The sequence below is a fragment of the Pelodiscus sinensis genome, chromosome 18, assembly GCF_052426305.1.
Source record: "Pelodiscus sinensis isolate ZL-2025 chromosome 18, ASM5242630v1, whole genome shotgun sequence".
In the NCBI taxonomy this organism is placed as follows: domain Eukaryota; kingdom Metazoa; phylum Chordata; order Testudines; family Trionychidae; genus Pelodiscus; species Pelodiscus sinensis.
Genome location: NC_143069.1, coordinates 8,320,001 through 8,330,191, shown reverse-complemented (window position 1 = coordinate 8,330,191; position 10,191 = coordinate 8,320,001). Strand labels below are relative to the sequence as shown.

Here is a 10,191-nt window from a genome sequence, read left to right as displayed (position 1 = left end):
CCATGCCCTGAATTCCATGAAGGCATAGCAGTCCTTCCTGGGTTTGAAGCATTCTGTGTCTCAGCTCCTGGCAGGAGTGGGGCTGTGTGGATGCCACCACCCTGGTGTACCTGAGGCTGGCAAGGGGGTGGTGGGTGGGGTCAGTCTGTTGCTGCTGCCATTTGATCCCTGATGGAGGGGTGCGGACCCAGAGTCCCCAGCACTGAATCCCTTGTGCTGGTCTGTGGGTGGGAGGGAGTGAAGGGAGCTCACATTTTGCTGCCTGTCGATCCATGAGGCTGGCGGGGCAGGGCAGCTGAGTGTCCCCCAGTGGGATCCCTGAGTGTGCCAGGGAGGGTCGGAGTCACCTGGCTGCCCCACAGTCCCAAAGGACCAGTCTCCTGCCCAGGCCAGTGGCTTCTTCGATCTCACACCAAAGACAACGCTTGTGGCCAATAAACTAGCTCAGGACTGATCAGCAGGCAAAGGAAACAAGCGGGTTCGTGACAAGGTTAAAGCCGGGGGAGCCGCACAAACAAGTTCCAGGCTTAAGTTTCAAAAAGTTGAAGAAGCTTCTATGACAAGCAAACTCTTTGTGGCCCTGAGGGCTGACCCCAGCCAAGCACTGGGGGGCTCTTGCTTATTCCTAGAAAGACCCTCCCCCTCCCTTCTCAGCCCAGGCAGGTCAGACTGAAATTCAGCTGCTGGGCAGGGACAGGGACAGGGACAGGGACGCATCCCTCCTCGCCACAGAACCACTTGGTGGTGCCTCAGTTTCCCTCCTTAGGAAGAGAGTTGGGCCCATCTCCATTCACCCCTGCCCCAGTGAGCTCTTTCCCCTAAGCCAGAGGTGGTGGCTCGCTAGTCCTAACCGCAATCGTCTTTGAGCCAAGGCAGGTCCTGGTGGTACTTGCTGGCTCTAGTTCCCGGTAAGGACCCGGGCACTTTGGGCACCATGTGGCTTCTCCTCCAGATCATTCCCCATCTGCGGGTAGCTGGTCCTGCCCCCAACCTTGGCGGCCATCTCAGGTACCACCTTCCTCCAGGCACCTTGACTCAGGGTCCAGACGCCCCTTGTGATGCTGGCAGAGCAGCTGCCTGCTCACGCCAAGGTCCCCACGTACATTGACGCACCCGTGGCTGGGACCAGTCTGGCTGAGCTGTGCCGGGGGACTGGCAGAAGAAGGGTCAGGATTCCGAGAACATGCCTAGACGTTGCTGCCTGAGGGAAGCTTGCGTACAGCAGCCGGCGCTATCCCGCAAAGAATAGAATCCTAGAATCCTAGAGCTGGAAGAGACCTCAGGGTACGTCTACACTAGCCCTCTAGTTCGAACTAGGGTGGTTAATGTAGGCATTCGAACTTGCAAATGAAGCCTGGGATTTAAATATCATAGAATCATAGAATCATAGAGCTGGAAGAGACCTCAGGAGTCATCAAGTCCAGCCCCCCGCTCTAGGCAGGACCAATCCCAACTAAATCAACCCGGCCAGGGCTTTGTCAAGCCGAGATTTAAACACCTCTAGGGATGGAGACTCCACTACTTCCCTAGGTAACCCATTCCAGTGCTTCACCACCCTCCTAGTGAAATAGTTTTTGCCAATATCCAACCTGGACCACTCCCACCACAACTTGAGACCATTGCTCCTTGTTCTGCATCTGTCACTACTGAGAACAGCCTCTCTCCATCCTCTTTGGAACCTCCCTTCAGGATGTTGAAGGCTGCTATCAAATCCCCCCTCACTCTTCTCTTCTGCAGACTAAACAAACCCAAATCCTTCAGCCTCTCCTCATAGGTCATGCGCTCCAGCCCCCTAATCTTTGTGGCCTCACCAGAGCTGAATAAAGGGGAATAATCACGTCTCTAGATCTGCTGGCAATGCTCCTCCTAATGCAATAGTTATGCATTTGTCATAAGCCTCCGCACTGGGTAAATCTCCAGAGAGGAAGGGCTAAGCTGCCTGGGAACAGGCTAAGTAAGGGCACTGACCCTGCCTTGGGTTGGCAAAGGATCTTGTGGGCCACACTCTGCCCCTCCCCCACTTGGAGGACGGACGGCAGGGAAAGACTCCTGTGCCAGGGATGGGTCCCCCGGGGAAAGTTGAGTCCTGGGGGATCAGGAGGCAGCCGGTGCTTTCAGAGAGGGGCTGCATCAGGCTATTGCATGGCCCCATGTCCCTCTCTCAGGCCAGCAGGGAACCCAGCACACCAGGAAAGTGCTACTGCAGAACTCGTACCAGGCAGGAAGCCCCGTGATTCCGGTCCCAGGGTGGGGAGAAGCATAAAGCAGCCCTGAGACCACAGGCCGTCAGATAGACACCCTGTCAGCCAGCCAGCGGCCATGACCATGGTGGGTTCTTCTGACCAAGCGGACCCCGTATCCCAGCCCTGTGCGGGGAGCCCAAGAGAGGGTTCTGCCCTGGGGGTGAGAGAAGTAGCTAACTCCAGAAGGAGAATGCATTCCTTGCATGCTCACAGCCCTGGGGTTAAGAGGCAACTCCAGAGGGGCCTGCACCCTCCCTCACCTGCCCCTGGGGCACCAGAGCCAGAGACATGCCTGAGTTAGAAACAACCTGCCTCTCAAGGTATGATGAAGAAGCTTTTGTTCTATTTGTGTGAGCGCTACACGTGCCTCAGTTTCCCCTACATGGCTACCCAGGAGTGGTGGGGAGGGCCTGGCTATATTAAAACACGAGTGGTGCTTCAGCGTGGTGTCCCACACCCACTTACCTCCCGTCGGGCTGGGCCATACTGGGGCCTGTGCCGTGGTCGTGTTTCAAAGCCCTCAGGGGCGTGGGCGCAGTACCCAGCTGTCTCACCCTGAAAGGGCCATGGAAAGAGCACTGGCCGAAGCCAAAGCAGGGCAGCTTCGGAGAAGACGATGGACATCCAGGACGTTGATGCCCAGCACCCAACGCCCAAAGGGAGCTGGATTTCCCTGCTTCGCCTCAGGCAGGCTGGGCACTGACCCAGCGCCAGGACAAAGGCCAGGCAGGGTGAGGTAAGGTAAAGGGTCGGCTTCTGGCTTCTGGCTCACTCACATGGCAACGCAGGACGCCAGACTGGGAGGGAGACACGGAGCCTGAACATGGGACTCCAGAGCTGCTCTCTAGCCTCCGGTTCCCCAGCCGACCTAGGGATGTTCAGGTTTGGTAGCGGACTAGCTGAGCTGGACTCACTGCAGGGAGAGACCAGGTTACTGGCACTGAAATCGCAGAGCTGCAGAGACCCCAGGGCCTTCCCTCGTGTGACTGTGGCGCCTTGGGGCCTGGCACAAGAAAGGGGCGCTCTCAAGGAACTGGCGACAGGCTGGGCATAGGGCAGGCTCTGGGTTAGGCCGGGGGAGGGGGTTGCATGTGTACATAGAAAAGAGGTGGGAAAGGGGAGAAGGGAAACAATCTCTTCTGAATGCTGTTTGTGCCTCAGTTTCCCCCACGTGCTGCCTCCGGGGTGGAAAGGCACTGTACGCTCTGGGGCAGGCTGCCACAGGTGGGAATGGTGCCCTGCTGCTGGCACCATGTGGCTCATTGGGAAGGGGCTAGCCAAGGCTGACCCCGTGACATTGCAGAATCCGTGACAACAATAGCAAAGCCACTGACTGGGACTTTGGTGCCTAGCAACCACAGCCCATCGATTGCCCCCCAGCTCGGCAGGGTGCAGAGCAGCATTTCCCCAGGTGGAGAATCTACTGACCAGACACCCAAGGTCCGGTTCCTGCAGGTGGGGAGGCAGGAAGGAGCCGGGTCACCACCCATGCCACCCCCACTCAGCCGGAGCCACCTCCGACCTGCATCGGGCAGCTGCAGCTCCCAGCCCCAGCGCCACAGGGGAGTCCGTCCTGGCCAGAGCGGGGGCAGTGGGGAAAAGCCGCGAGTCGGGGAGCAAACGGGGTGGAGACATGGGGGCAGAGGCAGGGGCAGGGGCAGGTCCTCAGGGCAGAGGGGGGGCGGCAGAGGTTCTGGCACTCCTGCTGGACTGTCTGGTTTGTAGCTGTTACCCCAGCTCCAGCTCTGCCTTTGTCCCGAGCTCCCTGACTCTCCGAAATCTGCTCCCAGGCCAGTACCCGGAGGCTGGGCACCAGGCTCCTCTGGGCAGGGACACTGAGCTCGCTGAGTCCTTCAGCTCCAGCTGCCCAGCAGGTTTCCAGCCCCGAATTCTTCATGTAGCTCCTCTCTGACCCCTCCCTACCTGCCTTGCGCTCTTGGCAGGGCGGGCGCCTGAGGGGGACCCGGGGCCCAGTAACTCACCCTCCATGGCTGGGCTGGGCACCCGCTGCTGGCCCTGCCCTTCACCACGGCCCTGCGCTGGGAGCCCCTGGCCGCCGGGTCCCCATCACTAACAGGGGACACAGGTAGCGGCTCCTTTGTCCACCTGGCAGTGGCTGGCGCTGTCGGTGGGGAGCAGGCTCCCGGCTCCAGCCCTTGTGCCTCTCAGGCTGTGGCAAGCGCAGCTCTGGCAGGAGCCCTGGGCGGCCCCCTTCTCTGCGGCCCTCAGCACGAGCTGATAGGGATGGGGGCCACAGAGGCAGCTGGCTGGCAGGGGATGGAAGCTCTGGCAGGGGGGACAGGCTCCTCTCGCCCTCCACTCCTGCCAGTGCCTCCTCCCTGCCCCTCTGCGCCTTCCTCCGCGCCCCCCACCTCCTTTCCCACTCTGGACTGGGGCCGGCCCCCCCAAGCCAAGGCAGAGCTCTCAGTGCTGCAGGCAGTGCCGGGGCCGCATTCGGGCCCTTCCTGGCAGCGCTGCTCTCCGGCCAGCCCCCCGACACCGTCTGGCTCCTGGCGGCCGCTCTCCAGCCAGACCGGGGACAGGTACTTGTGCACCTCGATGGCTGGGCTGCGGCGGTTGGGGTCGAGGGCCAGCAGCCGTCGGAACATCCCCTGGGCGGCGGGGCTGAACACCCGCCAGGGCACCGGCGCCTGCCCGGCCACCGTGCTGTTCTGCCAGGCCCCAAAGTCCTCAAACTGGAGGTCGGAGCTGACGGCCACGTCCCAGGGGAAGCAGCCGGTGCTGAGGCAGAAGAGCAGCACCCCGAAGGCCCACACGTCCAGGCTGGCGTCCAGCTCCAGCGTCTCCGAGGCCTCGAGCAGGCAGAGCTCGGGCGGCGCGTAGGGCAGCGTGCCCGACATGGCGCAGACGGGCGTGCCCTCCAGCCGCGTCAGCCCAAAGTCGCCCAGCTTCACCCGCCGGCACTCGCTGTCGAAGAGCAGCACGTTGTCCAGCTTGATGTCCCGGTGCACCAGGGCTTTGCCGTGCATGAAGTCCAGGGCCTCGGCCAGCTGGGCCGCGCAGCGCTTCACCAGGGCCTCTGAGAGGCCCTCCTGCGGGGGGATGGGCATTACGCAAAGACCACCCTGGGTTCCCATGGGCACATCCCGCATCCCACTCAATGCACAGCGCCCCCTCTGGGAACCCACCCCACACAGCACCCAATGCCCCCCCCAGCGCACAGCACCCCCTCTGGAAACCCACCCCACACAGCACCCAATGCCCCCCTCAGCACACAGCACCCCCTCTGGGAACCCACCCTGCACAGCTCCCAATGCCCCCCCAGCACACAGCACCCCCTCTGGGAACCCACCCCGCACAGCTCCCAATGCCCCCCTCAGCACACAGCACTCCCTCTGGAAACCCACCCCACACAGCTCCCAATGCCCCCCTCAGCACACAGCACCCCCTCTGGGAACCCACCCCACACAGCACCCAATGGCCCCCCAGCACACAGCACCCCCTCTGGAAACCCACCCCACACAGCACCCAATGCCCCCCTCAGCACACAGCACCCCCTCTGGGAACCCACCCCGCACAGCACCCAATGCCCCCCCCAGCACACAGCACCCCCTCTGGGAACCCACCCCGCACAGCACCCAATGCCACCCCCAGCACACAGCACCCCCTCTGGGAACCCACCCCGCACAGCACCCAATGCCCCCCCCAGCACACAGCACCCCCTCTGGGAACCCACCCCACACAGCTCCCAATGCCCCCCCCCCACACACAGCGCCCCCTCTGGAAACCCACCCCGCACAGCACCCAGTGCCCCCCCCCCCAGCGCACAGCGCCCCCTCTGGGAACCCACCCCGCACAGCACCCAGTGCCTCCCCCCAGAGCACAGCGCCCCCTCTGGGAACCCACCCCGCACAGCTCCCAATGCCCCCCCAGCGCACAGCGCCCCCTCTGGGAACCCACCCCGCACAGCACCCAATGCCCCCCCCGTGCACAGCGCCCCCTCTGGGAACCCACTCCGCACAGCTCCCATCCCACATAGCACCCAGTGCCCCCCACTCTACCCCAGCGCCCCCTCTGGGAAGCCCACACACACAGCACACAGCGTCCCCTCCTGGAAACCCCTCCTGGAACCTCCCACATGCTGCCCCAGTGCCCCCTTCTGGGAACCCACCCCATCCACAGTGCCCCTTGTCCCCCACATCCCAACTTCCATCAAGCCCCCGTCCCTCAGTGCCCTGTGCCGTACCTCCCCCACCGCAGACTACTGCTCCCTCCAGCATCCCTTAGCTCCCAAGACCCCCCCCCCAGGACACCTTGCTCCCCTGCCTGGCCACTGAGACCCAGCCCACCACCCCCTGCTCCCCAGGAGGCCCAAGTCCCTGTATCCCAGCCCCTTTTGCTGAGCCCCAGGCACTCACACCCCAGCCTCCCATCACTGATCCCCCAGTTCCGCGTACCCCGTCACGCACGATGGCACACAGGTCCCCTGCGGGTGCGAGCTCCTGGGCGAAGGCAAAGTGAGTGGGGCTCTCGAAGGCAACGGGCAGGGTGCGCAGGAACCCGGCGTGGGCAGACAGGCAGAGCGCAATGCAGTACTCCCGCAGGAATGCCCGTCGCTCTGTCCTCTCCTTGGGCATCAGCTTCAGCACCAGGGCTGTGCCTGGGTACAAAGGGGGAGTCAGCGGGTCCCAACAGGGGACCATGCCTGAGTACATATCAAGAGTCAGGGTCCCTGCAGGGGGTGTCTGGGCACAAAAGGGGACTCGGGTCCCCTCCCTTCACTGGCTGCCCCTCCCCTCTCTGCCTGCTCTCCTGAGCCCCTGTGAGCTAGCAGTGGGCGCCCACTGGGGGCAGCAGTGCCTGTGAGGAGAGAGCGCCCCCTACTGTAGCTGTGCCCTGCATTGCAGGGTGTCCCACTGGGAGCAGCAGTGCCTGTGAGGAGAGAGCGCCCCCTACTGTAGCTGTGCCCTGCACTGTAGTATGTCCCACTGGGGGCAGCAGTGCCCGTGAGGAGAGAGCGCCCCCTACTGTAGCTGTGCCCTGCACTGTAGTGTGTCCCACTGGGGGCAGCAGTGCCTGTGAGGAGAGAGCGCCCCCTACTGTAGCTGTGCCCCGCACTGTAGTGTGTCCCACTGGGGGCAGCAGTGCCTGTGAGGAGAGAGCGCCCCCTACTGTAGCTGTGCCCTGCACTGTAGTGTGTCCCACTGGGAGCAGCAGTGCCTGTGAGGAGAGAGCGCCCCCTACTGTAGCTGTGCCCCGCACTGTAGTGTGTCCCACTGGGGGCAGCAGTGCCCGTGAGGAGAGAGCGCCCCCTACTGTAGCTGTGCCCTGCACTGTAGTGTGTCCCACTGGGGGCAGCAGTGCCCGTGAGGAGAGAGCGCCCCCTACTGTAGCTGTGCCCTGCACTGTAGTGTGTCCCACTGGGAGCAGCAGTGCCTGTGAGGAGAGAGCGCCCCCTACTGTAGCTGTGCCCTGCACTGTAGTGTGTCCCACTGGGAGCAGCAGTGCCCGTGAGGAGAGAGCGCCCCCTACTGTAGCTGTGCCCAGCATTGCAGGGTGCCCCACTGGGGGCAGCAGTGCCTGTGAGGAGAGAGCGCCCCCTACTGTAGCTGTGCCCTGCATTGCAGGGTGTCCCACTGGGAGCAGCAGTGCCTGTGAGGAGAGAGCGCCCCCTACTGTAGCTGTGCCCTGCATTGCAGGGTGCCCCACTGGGGGCAGCAGTGCCTGTGAGGAGAGAGCGCCCCCTACTGTAGCTGTGCCCTGCATTGCAGGGTGCCCCACTGGGAGCAGCAGTGCCTGTGAGGAGAGAGCGCCCCTACTGCAGCCCACTCCCTGCCAGGCCCCTATACCGCCTGCGGATGCCCAGGCCTGGCCTGCCCTCACCTCGCTCCCGGTGCTCTGCCAGCAGCACGTTGCCGTAGGTGCCGCTGCCCAGTTCCTTGAGGATGGTGTATTGCTCCTGCAGCTCCAGCTGGGGCAGGCTGCGCGAGGTCACCTCCATCAGCCGCTCCAGGAACTCCACATTGTCCTCTGCCTCAGGCAGCTCCATTCCCCCACCGCGGTGCCTGAGGGGAGGGGGCAGCACCTGTCAAAACTGTGCCTGCTTCCGGACCCGCACAGCCAGGGGCAGTGGGAGCTCCTGGACTAAGGCAGGGGGTGGCGCTGGGAGGCCGGGGTTCCGTCCCGGCGCTCGGCGGCCGCGGGGCTGGCGGGCAGGGGAGCCTGGGAGCCAGGACGCCTGGGTTCTATTTCTGGCTCTGTCCCAGCTGAGCTGAGCTGAGTGAATTCCCTGTGGCTCTCATTTCCCTGCTCTGGGAAGTGCTCAGATATGTGCAGCTGAGAGGTGTGAGATAAACCCAGTCAGCACCTTCCCTGCCCTGCGGAGCAGCACTGGGTCCCCGCCCCCTTCCCCATGGGGCCATTGATTAGCAACCTGGCGCTGATGCGAGACAGGCACACGGAATGCTGAGGGCTCACACATAGGGGCCCACAATCCCACCCAGCTGGCTCCAGCATGGGGGGCAGGGGCTGGGTGGTCCCAATATGGGGGGGCGCTGAGAGGAACTGGGGCCAGGTGGTTCCTGCACGGGGGGCAAGAGGGGGTATTGGGGGCAGTGATTTTCTCTCCAGCTCCTGGGATGCGGAACCATGCAGAATGCTGTGGGGGCGGGGGAGGGGGCAAAGGCTGGGATGCCTGGGGCTACATCAATAGCCAGGCTTCTGCCCGGCAAAGTGCTCCCCACATGCCCCTCTGACAGGGGCTGGTGGGAGGGTGTCATGTCCATCAGACCATGTGGGGGGTGCGCCGTGTCCCTACTGCCTGCCCAGCAAAGATCAGGGCAGGGCCTGTGTCCCCAGTAAGCGGAGCACTTGGGCGGCCACGCAGGTGAGATTCAGGTGCCACTCAGCTGATAGCAGAGCACCACTGCCAGCAGCATGTGTTTCTACTGGTGGTGCACGTCTGCACTTGCCTCAGTGCACAGGACAAATTGTATTCTGCACATGGATGGAAACGATTAGAGGGAACACTGATAACTGCTTGCTGCTGAGCTGGCCCTGGTCTAATCCTACCTACCATGGACCCCTATGCTCACAAGGGAGACTGTCCCCCACCGTGGGTCTGGGCTCAGCCCCCCCACAACCAAAGCAATCATCTCCCCAGGCCTGGGACCATCCCCGCCCAGCAGGGGGCTCCCTCTTCCTGCCAGACTTGGATTTTCCCGGCTGCTAGCCAGTGCTCATTAGCGTTTATCATGACTGGGCAGTGTCCCAGGGCCTCCTGCTGGGTCTGGCATCTCAGTGTGGGCAGGGGTTACAGAGAAGGAGCCTGCTGGCCTAGCCCCAGCCCGCTCTCCGTCTGCCTGTCTGTCCGGCTCTTCCCACCGGCTGTCCTTCCCGAAGCAGAAAAGCCAATCCTCCCTGAGCCACCAGGGCGGGATGCACAAAGGGCTCAGGGATGAGGTGCCTGGCACCTGGCCTCCACTGGTCCCCTCAGCCCTGCGCTCCTCCGCCCGTCCCCTCCAAGGCAGTTTGGTACGCAGCTCAGCTGCGGGTTGTCAGCCGGACCCCCGTCCTGGAGGTGTCTGAGCCAGGTCAGACCTGTCATAACCTCCCCTCCTCTCCTCCGCAGAGAGCCCCTGATCCCAGCCCGGTGGTCAGAGCATCCAGCCAGGAGAGGGGAGAGCTAGGTTCATGCCCTGCCCCCTGTCTCCTGCGCTGCAGGTCTCCTATGTCCCCATGGGGGCTCCTGGGACTTTCACGCTTGCAGGCCCAGTAATTATTTCATTCTTTATGCACCGGGGACCAGTATGAACAGGGCTGCCTATGCTGCAAAATGACATCGGCCTAACTTACGGCACGCACAGCCCCCGCAGTAATTCGATTCCTTTTGCACGTCCTCACTACGCTGCAGCGACTGAACTGCCACTGTTCTGAAAGGCAGCAACAGGCTGTCAGTCCCACAGAGCTGGTCTACACTGCCGCTGCA

General features: G+C 63.1%; 1 protein-coding gene across 1 annotated transcript; it reads right to left on the bottom strand.

Annotated features, from left to right (window-relative positions):
- Positions 1 to 703: 703 nt before the first annotated feature.
- SBK3 (SH3 domain binding kinase family member 3) lies at positions 704 to 8,317 on the bottom strand. The gene is made up of 3 exons (XM_075914433.2): positions 8,088 to 8,317; positions 6,662 to 6,864; positions 704 to 5,296 (listed from the first exon to the last, which is right to left on the bottom strand). The coding sequence occupies exons 1-3, from the start codon at positions 8,251 to 8,253 to the stop codon at positions 4,469 to 4,471; spliced, it is 1,197 nt and encodes a 398-aa protein (XP_075770548.2). The 5' UTR covers positions 8,254 to 8,317; the 3' UTR covers positions 704 to 4,468.
- Positions 8,318 to 10,191: the final 1,874 nt, after the last annotated feature.